The sequence below is a fragment of the Haliotis rufescens genome, unplaced genomic scaffold (genome assembly GCF_023055435.1).
Source record: "Haliotis rufescens isolate VD_foot unplaced genomic scaffold, xgHalRufe1.0.p SCAF_2, whole genome shotgun sequence".
Taxonomy (NCBI): Eukaryota; Metazoa; Mollusca; class Gastropoda; order Lepetellida; family Haliotidae; genus Haliotis; species Haliotis rufescens.
Genome location: NW_025963890.1, coordinates 7567746 through 7585784, shown reverse-complemented (window position 1 = coordinate 7585784; position 18039 = coordinate 7567746). Strand labels below are relative to the sequence as shown.

The 18039-nt window shown below is 42.2% G+C and overlaps 2 protein-coding genes across 3 annotated transcripts in view; one reads left to right on the top strand and one right to left on the bottom strand.

Annotated features, from left to right (window-relative positions):
* Positions 1-3794: 3794 nt before the first annotated feature.
* LOC124111132 (eukaryotic translation initiation factor 5A-1-like) lies at positions 3795-4232 on the bottom strand. The gene has a single exon (XM_046470744.1). The coding sequence runs from the start codon at positions 4230-4232 to the stop codon at positions 3795-3797; it is 438 nt and encodes a 145-aa protein (XP_046326700.1).
* A 2500-nt stretch (positions 4233-6732) lies between these two features.
* The window catches only part of LOC124111098 (deoxyribonuclease TATDN1-like), a 16629-nt gene continuing 5322 nt past the window's right edge, over positions 6733-18039 (top strand). The window contains exons 1-8 of one of the 2 annotated variants that reach the window (XM_046470679.2): positions 6736-6845; positions 7772-7792; positions 8017-8061; positions 13365-13414; positions 15175-15238; positions 16203-16349; positions 17435-17477; positions 17595-17721. In XM_046470679.2, coding sequence (XP_046326635.1) covers positions 6809-6845; positions 7772-7792; positions 8017-8061; positions 13365-13414; positions 15175-15238; positions 16203-16349; positions 17435-17477; positions 17595-17721 — 534 coding nt within the window. In that variant the 5' untranslated portion in view covers positions 6736-6808. Of the gene's footprint in view, positions 6846-7771; positions 7793-8016; positions 8062-13364; positions 13415-15174; positions 15239-16202; positions 16350-17434; positions 17478-17594; positions 17722-18039 lie in introns of both variants that reach the window. The other variant, XM_046470680.2, reaches the window with a different exon arrangement.

The following is an 18039-nucleotide window of genomic DNA, read 5'->3' as shown; positions in this document are numbered from 1 at the left end:
CGTCGCAGTGGAGGTGGTGCTTGCCACGGACTAGACCGGTTTGTAGTCATAATATGTCTGACTCGGATTATCAGAATAGGTTTTATGAACTGTGTCAATCTTACAATTACTTCTTTACGCGTATTAGCTATACAACCAATGTCTCCACACCAGCTCGTATTACATATATACAAGCTATAGCTTGAAATGGACACCATCCCCCGGACTGTGGCTCATCTGTCCCAGGAATGTTGACATATAAGCTTTGGATATGAAACCCCGTTGTTCTGCGATATATAACCCTTGCTACTTAACCCCCCACCCACCAAGCCATATCGTGGCCTTGGAATTTGCCCCTTACTAAAGTTACAAAAGAACAATCTTACAACGTACATTACAACATATGCTGATATGTCCGCCATTTTATTTTCAGAGGTGGTGTGGGTGTGCATGGCGCTGGGTTTTTTTCATATACTTTTACTGACCAGGGCCCCGTTCCTCAAAGCGATCTTAGCACTAAGGTGATCGTAAGTCCCATACTTTAACATAGGTTTACGATCATCGTAGTGCTAAAATCGCTTTGAGGAACGGGGCCCTGGGCCCTTTCCACAAAGAGATCGTGGAGCTACGACTTAAGTCTATGTTAAAGTATGGGAGTTACGATCATCTTCGCGCTATGATTGTCGTAAGTCTGTATAAAAGTATGGGAGTTACGATCATCTTAGCGCTACGACTGTCGTGAGTCTGTATTAAAGTATGGGAGTTACGATCATCTTAGCGCTGCGACTCTCGTAAGTCTGTATTAAAGTATGGGAGTTACGATCATCTTAGCGCTGCGATCTTAGCACTAAGGTGATCATACGTCCCATACTTTAACATAGGTTTACGATCAACGTAGTGCTAAAATTGCTTTGAGGAACGGGGCCCTAGGCCCTTTCCACAAAGAGATCGTGGAGCTGCGACTTAAGTCTGTGTTAAAGTATGAGAGTTACGATCATCTTAGCCCTGCGACTGTCGTAAGTCTGTTTTAAAGTATGGGAGTTACGATCATCTTAGCGCTGCGACTCTCGTAAGTCTGTATTAAAGTATGGGAGTTACGATCATCTTAGCGCTGCGACTGTCGTGAGTCTGTATTAAAGTATGGGAGTTACGATCATCTTAGCGCTGCGACTGTCGTGAGTCTGTATTAAAGTATGGGAGTTACGATCATCTTAGCGCTGCGACTCTCGTAAGTCTGTATTAAAGTATGGGAGTTACGATCATCTTAGCGCTGCGACTCTCGTAAGTCTGTATTAAAGTATGGGAGTTACGATCATCTTAGCGCTGCGACTGTCGTAAGTCTGTATTAAAGTATGGGAGTTACGATCATCTTAGCGCTATGATTGTCGTAAGTCTGTAGTAAAGTATGGGAGTTACGATCATCTAAGTGCTACGACTGCTTTGTGGGACGGGACCCAGGGCCCACTTTCGAAAAGCGATCGTAGCTCTACACACTGTAACATGGCTAACATATCTTTGTGCAAGTGGGTTCAGAATCTCGTTTCACAAAGCGAACCTAACGCTACTAGTTCGTATACAGTACTACATTTGCGTTCGGAAAATGCTTTGGCATCTACGATATTTTAAGAACAAAAGGGATGGCGACGACTCTGTGAAGGGAGCTGTGGATCAGACTCGCCATACACGTCAGACTTCATATGTTGTGTGAAGGGGTGAACAACGTTCACTGTATGTGTATGTGTGAGTATAGAGATCACGTGAGTTCAAACACTCGGAAAGGAACCGAGATCAGGTGGGTTGAACAAAGTCGACGGTCCACATACTAAAGTGACGAGAAAAAAAGTTTACATTTGAAAACTGGATTTAACCAAACAGTTACAAACGTTATGAACATTTTACTAAGGCTGAAAACAGCGACTGAAACATTACAATTTTAAACACAAACACAACTATGATACCCGTATCAAATACATAACTATTGACTATAACTATTGTTTGTTTCCTTTTTAGACACCATCAGACATGGGTGTATACTTTCTTTTTCCCGGCAGCTAAGTATACTGTGAATTTGGTTTTCTATGGGTAATAAATAAATAAAAGAACAACTGAATAAACTTACCAACGCGATTCAGCACATCACCAACACCGCGATGGTTACATTTAGGCTTTGACTGTTGCGAGATCACTCATTGCTGAATACTCCTCAATTTAGAGGACAAAAACATCGCCTAGTTGTTATGTTTACTGCCAGGGGTCCGCTCCACAAAGCTATCGTAGCGCTAAGGTGACCGTAACTCCCATACTTTAACATTGACTTACAACTGTCGTTGCGCTCCGGCTATGGTCACGAACTCGTATCAAAACATAAAGAAATTGTTCCAAACGCAGGGTTTTATATGTTCCCATAACTAATTTGTTACGGTTTGTCGAAATATAAATAAAAACAGATTTGTGTATTTCAACGTCTTAAAATTTTTCTTTGGTACACACGAAGTTGTTTGGGCTGGTGAGAATGTTAGTTGTGTTGAAAGTACCGAATATTTTGTATTCTACAATAACATGGATATATGTATAATTACTAATGAGAAAGCTTTGTTATCATTACAAGAAGATTACAGTGGCCAGAGACTACGTACAATGCATTTTGGTCGATTAATTAAAACATTACTTACTTTGATATTGTACGAATTTGGATGATGAATCTTTTTATTTTTCTTATCCAAAACGAACGATCCAAACTGAAGTGATCGTGCAAATCAAAATGAAATTAAATTTTCTTATAATTTTATTTTCTGTGGCTTTTGTTTCAATCCGCCAATTCTGATGAACGAAAAATATATAGTGTCGCCTTGTATAGAATACAAAATGATGCGTAAAGTATTGTCACAGATCAAGGTCTAATGAATCTAATCAAATCAGATCTTAGTTCTCGCTACCGATAAGATCTTTTTTTAATGAGATTGTAATGTAATGAACTCCATGCTGTGAATTCTAAATCACTTTGCATGAGCGGATCCAGAGGGTGGTTTAGGAGTGCCTCATACCAAACATTCGAAACATTTAAAGATGACCGTGTGTACTACAAGCAAACGTATCACATCACTATAATTATATGAGAATATATTTAAATTATAAAATGGCTTAGTTGGTGATTTTTATAAACACTAAAAAAAAGTTGTCCGCGGTTACTTTTCCACGTGAACAGCAATGTTTACCATTCTTGTCCTCATATGAGATTTGACTGCACCGACACTCGGCTACTTTCGTTATCTAAATGGCCCGGAAACCGTCACGAAGCATGAATCCACGATCCACAGGAATGAACCATCCACTTTGATCCCGATAGTTTCATTGTCATTAACAAAAAGTTACTGACACTCTGACCTGTATGGGTGTCCATGCATACTATGTCAACGTGAATATAGAAGTGTCCATATGGAGTACCAGCAGAGAGGAGCACATCGGATTGGTGGCACAATGCGTTTTCGAAAAACAAAACCCTCCAAATTCATGCCGAAAAAACTTAAACACTCGTGTCAGATGTAATGCGTCGCTATTTTTACTACCACGCTTCTTGTTTCATCAATAAATATAAATAATATCTTTAACATATACGATACTCTTGTAACATTTAACGCACATGCTAACTGTACGATTTGGGAGTTCCAACAAACCATCAAAGGTAAACTTTCTTCAAACAGTATCTACATTCACTGAAAATGGGTTGTGTTTGCACAAATCACCAACCAGGCAGAACACCGTTATCTTCTAACGCAAGGTCTCGTTGGTGGACATGTGCTGTGCCGTTATGTCCACTACTCTGCTTCCTGGCGCACAGAAACTACAACATCCTCGCCCAGCGCGTCGACGACGGTCACAAACGGAAACTCTCCTTCATCGAAACTCATCTTGATGTCCTTTCCTAAGTCCCCATCCGGTAGTTTAAGATCGTCTCTAACATTACCTTGGTTGTCAACGACGGACATGCACCCTCCCGTCAGGATATCGACCAGCTGAAACTCCTGTCCAGGCAGAGCTTTCATGATCTGTTTTGACGGGAGGGTGTCTTCATACTTCGACTGCGTAAGTACGTCGGCGCCAACCAGATGCACCATATCTTTCCCGGTCTTGGAAGTTGAACGTTCCATGATCTTGCAGGGATGACCTTTTAGGACAACGTGGTCGTTCACCTTCACGGACATGCACTGCTTCATAGTTGGGTCCCATGTGTTTGAGGAATCAAAATCCGCCATGCTTTTTTTTTTAACGCTGATGATTCACCTTGCAAAACCAGACGGCGTCGGAGCGAGAATGGCGGCACAAGATCCGCGTCTCGAGTTATACGAGGCAATATGATAACTCTCTGTGAGGTTTATATCTTTCCTTGTCGACAATGCGTGACAAGATTGACAGATTTTTATCTCTGGTGTGATCAGGTTCTGACAGTTAACCTGCGGGATTCACCAAGTCGTGCAGTCTTAACGGAAGGCTTGTCGCCAAATCATGATCAGTATGAACAATGGTAAAGGTGCAAGATCCGTTTGAACGGGTATAATATCTATTCTATCATTTTGCACAGTCCGTTAAAGACATGTCCACACGCTAATATTTAGGCATTTCAGGCAGACAGACTTTATTCAGTATTCCTGGCTTCCAGCCTATAATAAATACAGTAATGGTTTTGGCATGATTACAAGAAGAAAACTGTGCACTCTGTTAGTGGGAGTACCAAATCTAACTTATAACACCCACAATGTTTCTGCTTGTTATCAGAGTTGGTGTCTCTTTAGCGGTACATTCATATCTGCCGCACCCCATCATTACATGGTATTCATCTTCAACTAGGGACCCGTGGCGATCCGGGGTAGAAAAGGTCTTCAGCAACCCATGCTTGCCGTAAAAAGCGACTATGCTTGTCGTAAGAGGCGACTCAAGGGATCGGGTGGTCATGCTCGCTGACTTGGTTGATGCATGTCATCGATCCCAATTGCGTGGATCGATGCTCATGATATTAATCACCCGATTTTCTGGTCCCGACTCGATTATTTACAGACCGCCGTCATATAGCTGGAATATTGCTTAGTGCGGCGTTAAACGACAAACCAACCAACCAATTTCAACTAGGCTCAAATCTCTTGAGCGACGGTACATGCATAGATGGGCTTCATGGGCAGTACTACTTTGTCTCGCACACTCAGGGGCTAATCTCAATATTACATCTGAACATTGACATAGCCCTCCTGTAATATAATATTTAGATATGTTACAATTATCGGCGAAGTTAGCGCCAAACAAATCAACCCTCAGTCATTGTCGCGCGAAAACAAGGTGAAATGGGGTTTCTAACGTCACTTACATAGCCACGTGCATGCACGGGTGTGAGTGGCTGCTTGTACTAGTCAAGACTTGCGGCCTGCGGTCTGCTAGCCCACTGAGCTACCATGCCGTAGCTTAACATGGATACCCACACATTAGAGTGACTCCGAGCCAGATAATCCTGGTTTTATCCCCTTTGTGCTGCGCGGAAAACACGGTAACAAGAATCATCTTGTAACGTTTTTTGGTGTGACGCGGCACGGGGATCGAACCGCCGACCTTCCGCTCTCCAGACAGACACACGCTCTTTGTGCATCTCTCCAAGTTATTCACAATGACATAATGTTCTGTGGCGGGAGGGCAACAACTGTAAAACGTCAAGAATGGAAACCATTCTCATATGTATACATGGTATTGGTACCCATTGCGCTGCATCACATTTATGACATGACAATAAAATCATAACTGATTGTAGAACTATATTTTACATTGCCACAAATGCAAACAACATTCAACATACAGTAAAGTACGGTTATAACGAACTCAAAGGGACTACTTATTTTAGTTCGTTATAACCGTAGTTCGTTATAAGCATATACACAGTATAACTACAGCAAATAGTCGGGACCAAAAATTAAGTTCGTTATATCCGTCAGTTCGTTATAAGCGTGTTCGTTATAACCGTAGTTTACTGTAGTTCTATTTCTGTATACCCATGCCATAATATTTATGTAACGGTTTCTTTGGCACAGGTTCAAGTATTTTTTTAATTTGTTTTTCTTTTATGTATATAAAATGTAACCACAGATTTATAGTACGACCATCTATGTCAACGTGGTCATGCACTACTAGTAGTAAAACATTGAGTCAGGTGGTTTATACGCCAGCGTGATACAGCTTGAATACATTTGGCTGTGAGGTCAAAGAATATTCAATCATATGCATCCTCAATACAGAACTTAAAGTCCTTATGGAGAAAAACAATTTTATGATATCACAATGCTTCCAGCCTGTGTAAAACGGGAAGAACGATCTTATATATCTCCAAAATATCAATGTAACCGAATAAAATCGGAGATGGCACATACCTGCTCGCTAAAGATGGCACTGCCTTGAGATTAAGTTGAGTTTGCAATGGCGGTTGTTACAATATCTGCAGTGGTTGACAATTTATAAGCCAATTAAGGTTTTGTTTTTCACATGGTTTCATGTAAAACTCTCGGTAAATACAAACACACTGACACTCATTTAGTTAAATAAGTATGACATTTGTACTCAATAAGCTATACCTATCCAGGGAGTCTATACAACATATTTTGCATTCTCATCTATTTGTGAAATATTATGTCAGCTATCCGTTCATTAAGCAGCGTCATACCATGGATTTTGTCAAAATAACTTTAGCGGTTTACATCTACAGGTATAGTGTTGAGAGTTGTCTCCCTTGGAACTTGACTCAAAAGAAAACGTGGAATTGTGTATTTTTATCAGGATTATTTCATGAGTGCTTATCATGGCTGCTGCCGCAAGACATCTTTATAAGTTTATTGGTAATTAGGGTTTAAGCTGATACAATTCCCATAAAAGTAGTGACATACTGTACTCACGTAGCTTAACAACATACACAACAAATCGATTAAGCGACATGTCAACATCTTGATAGATCCACTCATGAATCACAGTCATGAAGATACTCGTGCAAAATGTCTTAACTAAGTTTGTGCCAACCTCACCCTTAATTGAATCACCAATCACCAATCACTTGAATCACTGCCATATGACCTCATGCGTGTGTTTTTATAATTTATGACGATATCACTTGTGCCAATATTTTTTTATACATTATTTTTCTACCTAGGGTACATTTCATAATATCCATATCATGTACCGTGGTTTGAATGTTTTCATTTTCATGTAGATCTACCCACCATGTCATAAGAGTTCTCTGCAGTAAACAAGCAGGAACTATACCATGATGGATGCAAAGGAAAACCTGCAGAACTTGAGCATGGGTACCTGTCGATATATACTTGTAAACGATGGTACCCAGGTCAAGAATGTATTGTGGAAGATTTAGGTGATGAAAATCTAAGCCATAAATTTGTGAATATCACAATTGCTCAAAAGGGTGTGGTAGTTTGCAGTTGCCACACCATATTGAACCTTGCCAGATGATATGCTCTCTTAACATCACAATTTATGTCGTCATATCACATTTGCGCGGATCAGTACTCATGTCAATCACTGGATATGTCTTGTTCAATCTTCATTATTTACAGGTTGCCTTCATATAGCTGGAATATTGCTGATTGTCGCAATAAACAACAAACAAACAGATTAATTGAGGCAGATTATACTATCATCCACGTTTGTTTTACCATGTTTACAGTTATTTGTTTATTTCTGAAACTGTTCGGTACAGTAATTAATACATCTACAACTATTTTCTTTATTTTTTTCCATTCTGGACATCTAGATATTGGAGCCAACTTGACAGGTAATCCTTATTTTATGTACTCTAAAATACAATTAATAAATTCATATGTGACCTACTTTAATTTCTTACCGGGGTATTATCCATGAACCTATTGACTGTTTTCATCATGTTAATGCCAAATTAAATTTGTGAATTGAGTGCAAATATCTCAGTCTCTCTTTCTGTTTCAATAATTACTTACATACAATATATATGTACTTGTATAAAACATATGTACTATTTAGATCCTGTATTCAGAGGAGTGTACCATGGATCCAAGAAGCATGAAGGTAAGTAATCGTAAAGTACTTTTTTAAATAATAATAATAATAATAATAATAATAATAATAATAATAATACATGTATTATAAGCTATTGATAGGATGAGTGAGTGAGTATGGTTTTACGCCGCTTTTAGCAATATTCCAGCAATATCACGGCGTGGGACACCAGAAATGGGCTTCACACATTGTACCTGTGATGACTTTGGCAGCTAAAACAAACACTTGGCTTTCCGGGGAAAGGTTGTATTCTCTCATTACATGTCAATACACTCAGTCAAGTGTAGTTGGCAGCCATGTGGTCTGCTAGCGCACAACACACACTTCCGGCGCTGTTACACGTGCACACTCATTTATATAGAGACATCGTATGGATAAAGCGAGTGACTGGTTATATGATACTAAAACGCTACATTCCTCCCCCTTTAGTTAACAACTTGTTGTTTAAGCAATTAGTGAACAATGTTACTAACTCATCAGTCACTGAAAAAGAAATAGTGATCAACTCAAAGAGTTCAATGGAAATTTTCCCATAAAGTTCACTGAAGTATTCTTGAACACTGAAATTCACAAACTTAATGTTCATTCACTTGGTTTCTGAAATAAATGAATTGAGCATGCACCTTAAAGTTCAATCTGAAAAAAACCAAAACACTTAACAATGAAATACAGTAGTTTACAGATTTAGTCTATCTGGAGCTCGACGCTCACGAGTCGATCTTCTCAACTCGACAGATGAGGACAGTTCTGGACTAGTGTCACATGAAGGTAACCTGGTACGCGGAAATGGCGTGTCTGCGGGTGATACTGGTACAGAACTAGGCTCTGGGAGCTCTGGTGAGAAAGTGATGACAGACTTCGACACTTCACTTTCTTCCAACAATTCTGGGGATTCTGGTTTCACAGCATCGGGGTCCACATAACGCTTGATGAGGTGATCTACATGTCGCCTCACAATTTTGTTATTTTCCAAGCTGACTTTGAAGGAGATAGGACCTGTACACTGGATTATCTCCCCTGGTAACCATTTAGGCTTACCAAGAAAGTTCCTGACGTAAACAAGATCACCGACAGCGAACTCCCGTGACTTTGTATGTCTATTGTGGTAGTTTGCTTGCTTCTCTTGTTTATGTTGAACTTTAACACCGATGTCAGGGTGAAGCAAGTCAAGATGGGAACGTGGACATCTTCCCAATAGTAACTGCGCTGGAGATGACCCTGTCGTAGTCTGCGGAGTGTTACGATACCTGAACAGGAATCTTGACACCCTGGTGTTGATGGAACCGCCGCTGAGCTTCTTAAATCCCTGTTTGAACGTCTGGACACTCCTCTGCCAGTCCATTGGACGCTGGATGGTAAGGGGATGTACAGATGTGTTGAATACCATTTCTCTTGATGAATATAGCAAATTCATCACTTGTGAAACATGTCCCATTATCAGACACTATTGTCTCAGGTAGACCATTAATGGAAAATGTTCTCCGAAGACACTCAAGAGTGGCACTCGTAGTTGCACTGTTGACAGGGAAAACATCCATCCACTTAGAGTGAGAGTCTATGATGATGAGGAACATTTGACCTTGTAAGGGACCTGCATAATCAATGTGCAGACGTGACCATGGTTTGGACGGCCAGTCCCACGGATGTAACTTTGCTTCGCAGGGTGAAGAACGACTCTCCTGACATATGGAACAAGTCCTGACCTTGTTCTCCAGCTCTGAATCAATGCACGGCCACCATACAAGACCTCTGGCAATAGCTTTCATCCTCGCTATTCCAGGGTGAGCTTCATGCAACACATCTACACACTGTTTCCTACCCTGAGGTGGAACCACTACTCTGTTACCCCACAGAATCACACCATCCTGAACACTTAGCTCAGTTTTCTTCTGAATATATGGCTTTAGCTCTGTATCTGGCTTCAGGTTTTCTGGAAAACCACATTCCACTAACTTCTTCACTCTAGCTAACAAGGGATCCTTCCTTGTCCAAAACTGAATTTGTCGCACATTCACTGGGAATTCTGCCATGTTCTCGAGGAGCATTATTGTGTCTCCTAGAACAGGCGGCACAGACACAGAGGTTTGCAGAGGCAATCTGCTCAAACAATCTGCGTTTGCTAACTTGGAACCTGGTTTATACACAATACTGTAATCATACGCTACCAGCATCAAGGCCCATCTCTGGAGTCTGGCTGACGCCATCACTGGAATGCCTTTCTCTGCATCAAGTAGACCCATGAGGGGTTTGTGATCTGATAACAGCTGAAATTTTCGTCCGAACAAATACTGGTGGAATTTCTTTATGCCAAACACTATTGCCAGTGCTTCTTTATCAAGCTGTGAATAGTTCTTTTCTGCAGGTGACAAGGAACGTGACGCAAACGCCACAGGCTTCTCAGTACCATCTGGCATGATGTGTGACAGGACGGCACCTACTCCATATGGAGAAGCATCAGCTGCTAAGTTGAGAGGAAGGTCTGGATTGTAGTGAGTCAAGACCTTACATGAAGACAAGTGAGATTTCACCTTTAGAAATACTGTATCATGCTTCTTGGTCCATGACCATGGAGCGTCCTTTTGTAGTAACCCATGTAGTGGCACTAACGTCGTGGAGAGATTTGGCAGGAATCTCTGGTAGTACTGTACCATCCCAAGGAATGACTTTAACTCTGTCACATTCTGAGGAGCTGGTGCGGACACAATAGCGTTTACCTTCTCCTCTAATGGATGCAGTCCCTGTGCGTCAATCCGGTGTCCCAGGTAAGTGACTGAGTCTTTCTTGACGTGACACTTTGAAGCGTTTAGACGCAAACCTGCTTTCTGCAATCTGTCAAGGACTTCATTCAGATTCTTGTTGTGTTCTGCATCATCAACACTTGTGACGAGAATATCATCGAGGTAGACGCACACATGTGGCAAGTCGCTGAGAAGACATTCAATTGTCCGCTGGAAGATAGCAGGAGCTGCCGACACCCCAAAAGGTAATCGTTGGTACTCGTATAGACCTTTATGGGTGTTAATTGTGGTGAGTTTCTTGGAATCATCGTCCAACACTATCTGCTGGTAGGCATTACTCATGTCCAATTTCGTAAACTTGCGACCACCTGAGAGGGATGCAAATAAGTCCTCAATCCTGGGTATTGGGTAACAATCTGGTTTAGCAACCTGGTTGACTGTTAGTTTGTAATCTCCACATATGCGCACTGAAGACTGATCCGACTTCAACACTGGTACGATGGGTGCTGCCCACTCTGAGTACTGCACTGGTTTTATGACACCCTGCTGCTCTAACCGTTCAAGTTCATTCTCAACCTTGTCCCTCAAGGCATAGGCCATGTTCCTGTGCTTGTAGAAGCGTGGTTGTGAAGGAATAGATATGTTAATCTTCACTTTTGTATCTTTCAACTCACCAAGTTCCTCCTTGAAGACATCGGAATGTGAGTTAAGGATACTTTGCACATCATCACAATCTACTCTGAGGATTGTTCCCCAGTCTAGACGAACATGTCGCAGCCAGTCGCGACCAAAGAGATTAGCTCTTCTCCCTTTCACTACAATCACTGGCAGTTCTGCTGACTGTTTGCCGTAGTTCACTTTCACTGAGCATGAACCAAGCAGAGGTATCTTCTCACCTAGGTAAGTACGTAACAAGGTATGAGGAGGTCCTAGTTTGGGTGGATCTTTCCCTAACGATCTGTAAGTGTCCTCATTAATCACTGAAAATGTTGCACCTGTATCCAGCTCCATGCTTAATGGCTGACCATTAAGTGCTAAATCAATAAACATTGGTGGTTCCTTCTCTCTCCTCCCAACAAAAGGTGTAGAGCTAGTCTCCATCTTGTAAATGTCATATATTTCACTTTCAACATCATCATAGTTATCAGGAGTGACCTGATTTGTCGCTGAACGCTTGTGCTGACCCCGACTTCGACCTTGACCTCTAGATCGATACGAGCCACGTCCACAACGAGAACCTTTACTATTCTGTGACTGACGACATACCTTCCCAATGTGGCCAATCTTACCACAATTGTAACACTTTGAGGTACGAAAATGACAGTCCGGAGATTTGTGATTTCGTAAACCACATCTGTCACATGGCAGGTAGACAGGAGCATGTTGAGATGATGACATCTTGTGCATGTTACCCCCTGTAGCTGCTGAAACACTTGAAGCACCAACTTTAATATCTTCTACATTCTTTGCTGCCAATTCCATTGACTGTGCTAGTGTAAAAGCCTTAATGTAATCCAGAGCTTTCTCTGCTAATAATCTCCTCTGTATTGCATCATTATTAATGCCACAAACTAGTCTGTCTCTAAGTGAATCATCAAGAGTAGTACCAAAGTCACATGTACTTGCCAGTTTGCGCAACTCGGAAGCATACGCTGCAACACTCTCTTGAGACTTTCTATCCCTCTTGTGAAATTTAAGTCTTTCAACTATCACTGACGGTGTTGGGTGTTGATGATCGCGCATGACTTTCACTATCTCAGCAAACCTCATTTCCTTAGGTTTCGTAGGAGCGCACAAATTCCGGAGAAGTGTGTAGGCTGTCTTACCCATTTCACTAAGCAGAATAGCCCGTTTCATCACATCATCCTCGTCATCAACACCTCTAGCCGTAAAGTACAAGTCTAACCTCTCACAATAAATGTCCCAGCTGTCAGTCTCTGTATTAAATTCGTCGATCTTCCCGGAGGTAGACGACGCCATGTTTATGGAGCGAGTGAAACACGACGGACGTTAATCACACAAAATGTCCACAAAAACGCTAAGACATCCAGTTTTACCTCGTCGCCAATTTATGTGATGACTTTGGCAGCTAAAACAAACACTTGGCTTTCCGGGGAAAGGTTGTATTCTCTCATTACATGTCAATACACTCAGTCAAGTGTAGTTGGCAGCCATGTGGTCTGCTAGCGCACAACACACACTTCCGGCGCTGTTACACGTGCGCACTCATTTATATAGAGACATCGTATGGATAAAGCGAGTGACTGGTTATATGATACTAAAACGCTACAGTGCCCATGTCAGGAATCGAACCCGGGTCTTCTTCGTGACAAGCGAATGCTTTAACCACTTGGCTACCCAACCGCCCCTGAGCATTGAACAATTTTTAATGTTTTTCACTGAAATTATTTTCATAAATCAAACCAGTTATGGGTTCATCATGTTCATGGGAGCTTATGTCATGCATGTCCGTCAAATTGCAAATCCCTTATGATTCACTTATTAAATAGACATAAAACCAACTCAATGAGGCCTCTTTATGGTTGTGTTGAAGTAATGACTCATTTGCTGCAGATGATTTCCAAGATGTACTGCAGAGAGCGTTCGACTATGGCCTGCAGAAGGTAACTGCTGTGGTGTGACACCTGACAGTTTAACATTTTTCCTTGACATAGTGTAGCAGTGTCTATTTATATCTCAGTATCCATCAAATGTTTCACTTTAGTTGTGCCAAAGGAATAGTCAGCATTATAGTAAGCAGGTGATGTGCTACTGTTTTATGAAGTATCAAGGGCAGATCTAGCATGTTTCAAAGACAGGGGTCCAAACAATCAGAATCTGCTCATGGTGGGATAGTGGGGGATTGTGCTACATTTAGTTTTCTAATGGGGTGGGGGTGGGGGTGGGGATCCCCCCTTAGGATCTGCCTATGAGTATAATCTCAGTTGTTCCTGGACTTGATAGCTGAGTGAGTGAGTGAGTTGGGTTTAACGCCACTTTTAACAGTATTCCAGTTATATCACAGAGTGTCAGCCTAATGTGGGCTGAAAGCCCGAAGTGATGCAAGACTTAGATGTTTACCACTTCGGTGAAACCCACGAGCACGGGTATGGTGCTGACAAACCTAGAAACATAATTGGGGCGAACCAGGATTCGAACCCACAATCATAGGTTTCTGGCGTGCCCAAGGAACGCAGCTCTGCACAGCGTATCGCGGCGCCTTAGACGACTGGGCCACCCGTGCCCCATTTGACAGCTGAAATGTGCATGACGGTTAAAGGCATCAAATTACTTGAATCAGTAATATAGTACACTAAGAAGAGTGATGTCTCTTGAAGTCCGAGTGAAGGTGTACTTAACAGCTCTCCCAGGACAATGTTTATTGTAAAAGCTAAATTAAAATGTACACCGTATGATTAAAATTTGAGTCATCATACTCTGACGGTGTGGACCTTCATCACTACTTCACAGGTTTGTATACCGACCCCTTTCTACAGAATCTTTTTTCTGGTCCTCAAAATTCGGCTTATGCGCGGTCATATACGGTACCATGGTATACACAAGATTTCTCCTGCACCCGTGAATATAGACCAGACAAATTTTAACTGATAAATCAAGACAAGGCCTGGTTCAAGTGAGGGTAACCAGTGAGTGCTTTGACCATGTAGACCAATCATCGCTGAAAGTTAACAAACAGCAATATTTCTTGTGCAACGTGTGCCATGGTATTTTCAACCACCTGACAGTGTGGGGTAAGCAAACAGCCCATGAGTTTCATGGCGTCATTTCATCAGTTGACTAAAACTGGACAAAAGTTACTTCTAGGGCTGGGACGGGTAACTTGGGTACTCGGGTCATGTGGGTACTGAGTAGGATCCGGCTACCCACAGGACTGCCCAGACCCGTGGTTGGTCACATGATATATTGTTTAATGGCAAAAGTTATTGGAACTCTATTTTGATACTTTAAGTGACTAATGTTCCCATCTCTTTCTGACTATACACGCATTCCTTCTGACTTGTATATGTTTGAATAAAGATAAAACTTCAGTATATGCATGACCATTTTATGCATGTATCGAAGTACATTTTGCCAGGGATAAGGTCAATTTTTACCTTTCTCTTGAGACCTACAGAGGGTACCTGGATAGGGTCGGGTAATAGTGGGGTGGTACCAGATTAGTAAATTTGGACTCGTCCCAGCTTAGTTGCTACGACATACAGTTGTACATGTATTCATGTGAGACAGAAGACAGGACTGCATACAGAACCTGTGAGGTATTGATGATGGGTGTGGCTAATGCTGGTCCTGGCTTACATATCTATATATGGGCAACATATATACTGACTGCTGTGTGAATCAACATTCATGCTCTCCCTTCCAGATCATGATCACAGGTGGCAGTCTGAAGGACGCGACTCAAGCTCTGGAGCTGGCCAAGACAGATGGTGTGTGTACCAGGATCATGTGGCAGACCATGGACAGTTACAGGCCATGTCATGTAGGCAGTGGACAGTTACAGGCCGTGTCCTGTAGGCAGTGGACAGTTACAGGCCATGTCCTGTAGGTAGTGGACAGTTACAGGCCATGTCCTGTAGGTTGTGGACAGTTACAGGCCATGTCCTGTAGGTAGTGGACAGTTACAGGCCATGTCCTGTAGGTAGTGGACAGTTACAGGCCATGTCCTGTAGGTTGTGGACAGTTACAGGCCATGTCCTGTAGGTAGTGGACAGTTACAGGCCATGTCCTGTAGGCAGTGGACAGTTACAGGCCGTGTCCTGTAGGCAGTGGACAGTTACAGGCCATGTCCTGTAGGCAGTTGACGGTTACAGGCCATGTCCTGTAGGCAGTGGACAGTTACAGGCCATGTCCTGTAGGTAGTGGACAGTTACAGGCCATGTCCTGTAGGCAGTGGACAGTTACAGGCCATGTCCTGTAGGCAGTGGACAGTTACAGGCCATGTCCTGTAGGCAGTGGACAGTTACAGGCCATGTCCTGTAGGTAGTGGACAGTTACAGGCCATGTCCTGTAGGTAGTGGACAGTTACAGGCCATGTCCTGTAGGTAGTGGACAGTTACAGGCCATGTCCTGTAGGTAGTGGACAGTTACAGGCCATGTCCTGTAGGTTGTGGACAGTTACAGGCCATGTCCTGTAGATTGTGGACAGTTACATAACATGTTCTGTGGCAGATCATGTTCAGTAATTATGATGAGCCAGCCAAGCTTGTCACCACCTCAGAAACTTAAACTTTCATTCTTCATGGAGATTGGCATGAATCAATCCAAAAGAGAGATTATCATGCACTCCCAGTTATGCATTAGTTAGCGGTGTGTGTTATGATCAGATGTTGAGGTGTTGGCGGCACTGTTCCAGGCTGAAGTGAAAGATGCTGGTGTTTGTTTGTATTGCAGACAACATGTACAGCACGGTGGGGTGTCATCCCACCAGGTGCAAGGAGTTCGAGAAGAGTGGCGACCCCGACAAGTACCTCCATGACCTCACAGAGATGATCTCTCAGAACCGGAACAAGGTGGTGGCAGTCGGGGAGTGTGGACTAGGTATGGGACTTCAGACGGTCTAGTAGGGGCGGTCGGGTAGCCCAGTGGTTAAAGTGTTCGATTCCTGACATGGTTACAATGTGTGAAGCCCATTTCTGGTGTCCCTCGCCTTGAAATTGCTGGAATATTGCTAAAAGCGGCGTAAAACCATACTCACTCACTCACTCACCCACCCACCCACCCACCCACCCACCCACCCACCACTCGCTCGCTCGCTCACTCACTCACTCACTCACTCACGCACGCACGCACGCACGCACGCACGCACGCACGCACGCACGCACTCACTCACTCACTCACTCACTCACTCACTCACTCACTCACTCACTCACTCACTCACTCACTCACTCACTCACTCACTCATCACTCACTCACTCACTCACTCACTCACTCAGACGGTCTAGTGGTAGTTCACATATACATTTACGAGGATATTCCCTAGAGAGTCCGGATAGCCAACATGAGTACTAGTATGCCCACAGCTCATTTCATATGTAACTAATTTGTGTAACTGAAGTAAGTTATGCGAGTTGTGGTAGTTGTCCTTTCAGATTTTTATCTGTATCGGTACAATGTGTGAAGCCCTTATCTGGTGTTCCCTGCCCTGCCCCCCTGCCCTGCTGGAATATTGACCATACTCACTCACTCACTCACTAATTTTTCTTGGGATATTGGAATAGACATTGTGTCTAACAAGTCCTTTGCTAGAGTAAGATAATCACAATCCCTAGATATACACGTATGTTTACTAGTAGGATAGGTATCACCTCTTGTAGATAATGGAGATAAATATCAAATTCCATAGAAATACAATCACAAACGTGAGTTATGTTTCCCTGATGTACCTTCTCAAAAGTAAAATAATTATACTTTTTATGCATTTCATGAGCAGGTAAATGACAATTTTACCTCTTCCTGACTCATACCAATTGCTTTAGTGTTAGGATAAGTATAAATGATATTTTTACTCTGAAAATACAGTTATCAAGGCTGACACCAATTATTTAGGTTTGATTGCAAACTGAACAACACAATTGTCTGTTTACATATGTAAATATATTGATTTTTCCTTGATCTTTTTTCAGATTTTGATAGATTACACTTTTGTCCCCGAGAGACACAGCTCAAGTGAGTATATGACAAAATTGATCGGTAACTGGGTGTGAAAGTCCTAAATGTTGTAAACAATGTAACAATATCATGTTCTGAAGAAACAAGGGTTTAGAGTTTGACAACTCTTTCCAGGTATTTTGAGAAGCAGTTTGACATCACTGAAGCTACTCATCTCCCAATGTTTCTACACTGCCGCAACTCAAGCACAGAATTCCTAGACATCATCAGAAGAAACAGGGACAGATTCACAGGGGGAGTGGTAAGGATGCTTCTCTCGTACTGTCTCAGTCGCCAAAGTATCTTGCATGAGCTCTAAGTTATATAAAACATTTCAACAAGATTTGCAATGATGTACTCTTAATGTACCGGTAACAAACCTCTTGGACCAATCATGAAAATCTGTTTTATGAGATTCAGTAGTCACAAGAACAATAATATTAATTACCTCTGCTCTTCAAGTCTGTACCTTCTCTATCAGATTGTAATGGATTCTGGTTGACAGCATACAGGTCTGCCTTTGGATTTCTTTCTGATTCCTTCTTACAGTCAGAAGATATGACAAGACCTGTTTACTTAA

Excerpts from the sequence above, each read along its gene's own strand:
- LOC124111132 (XM_046470744.1), bottom strand. The coding sequence starts at position 4,232 with ATGGCGGATTTTGATTCCTCAAACACATGGGACCCAACTATGAAGCAG.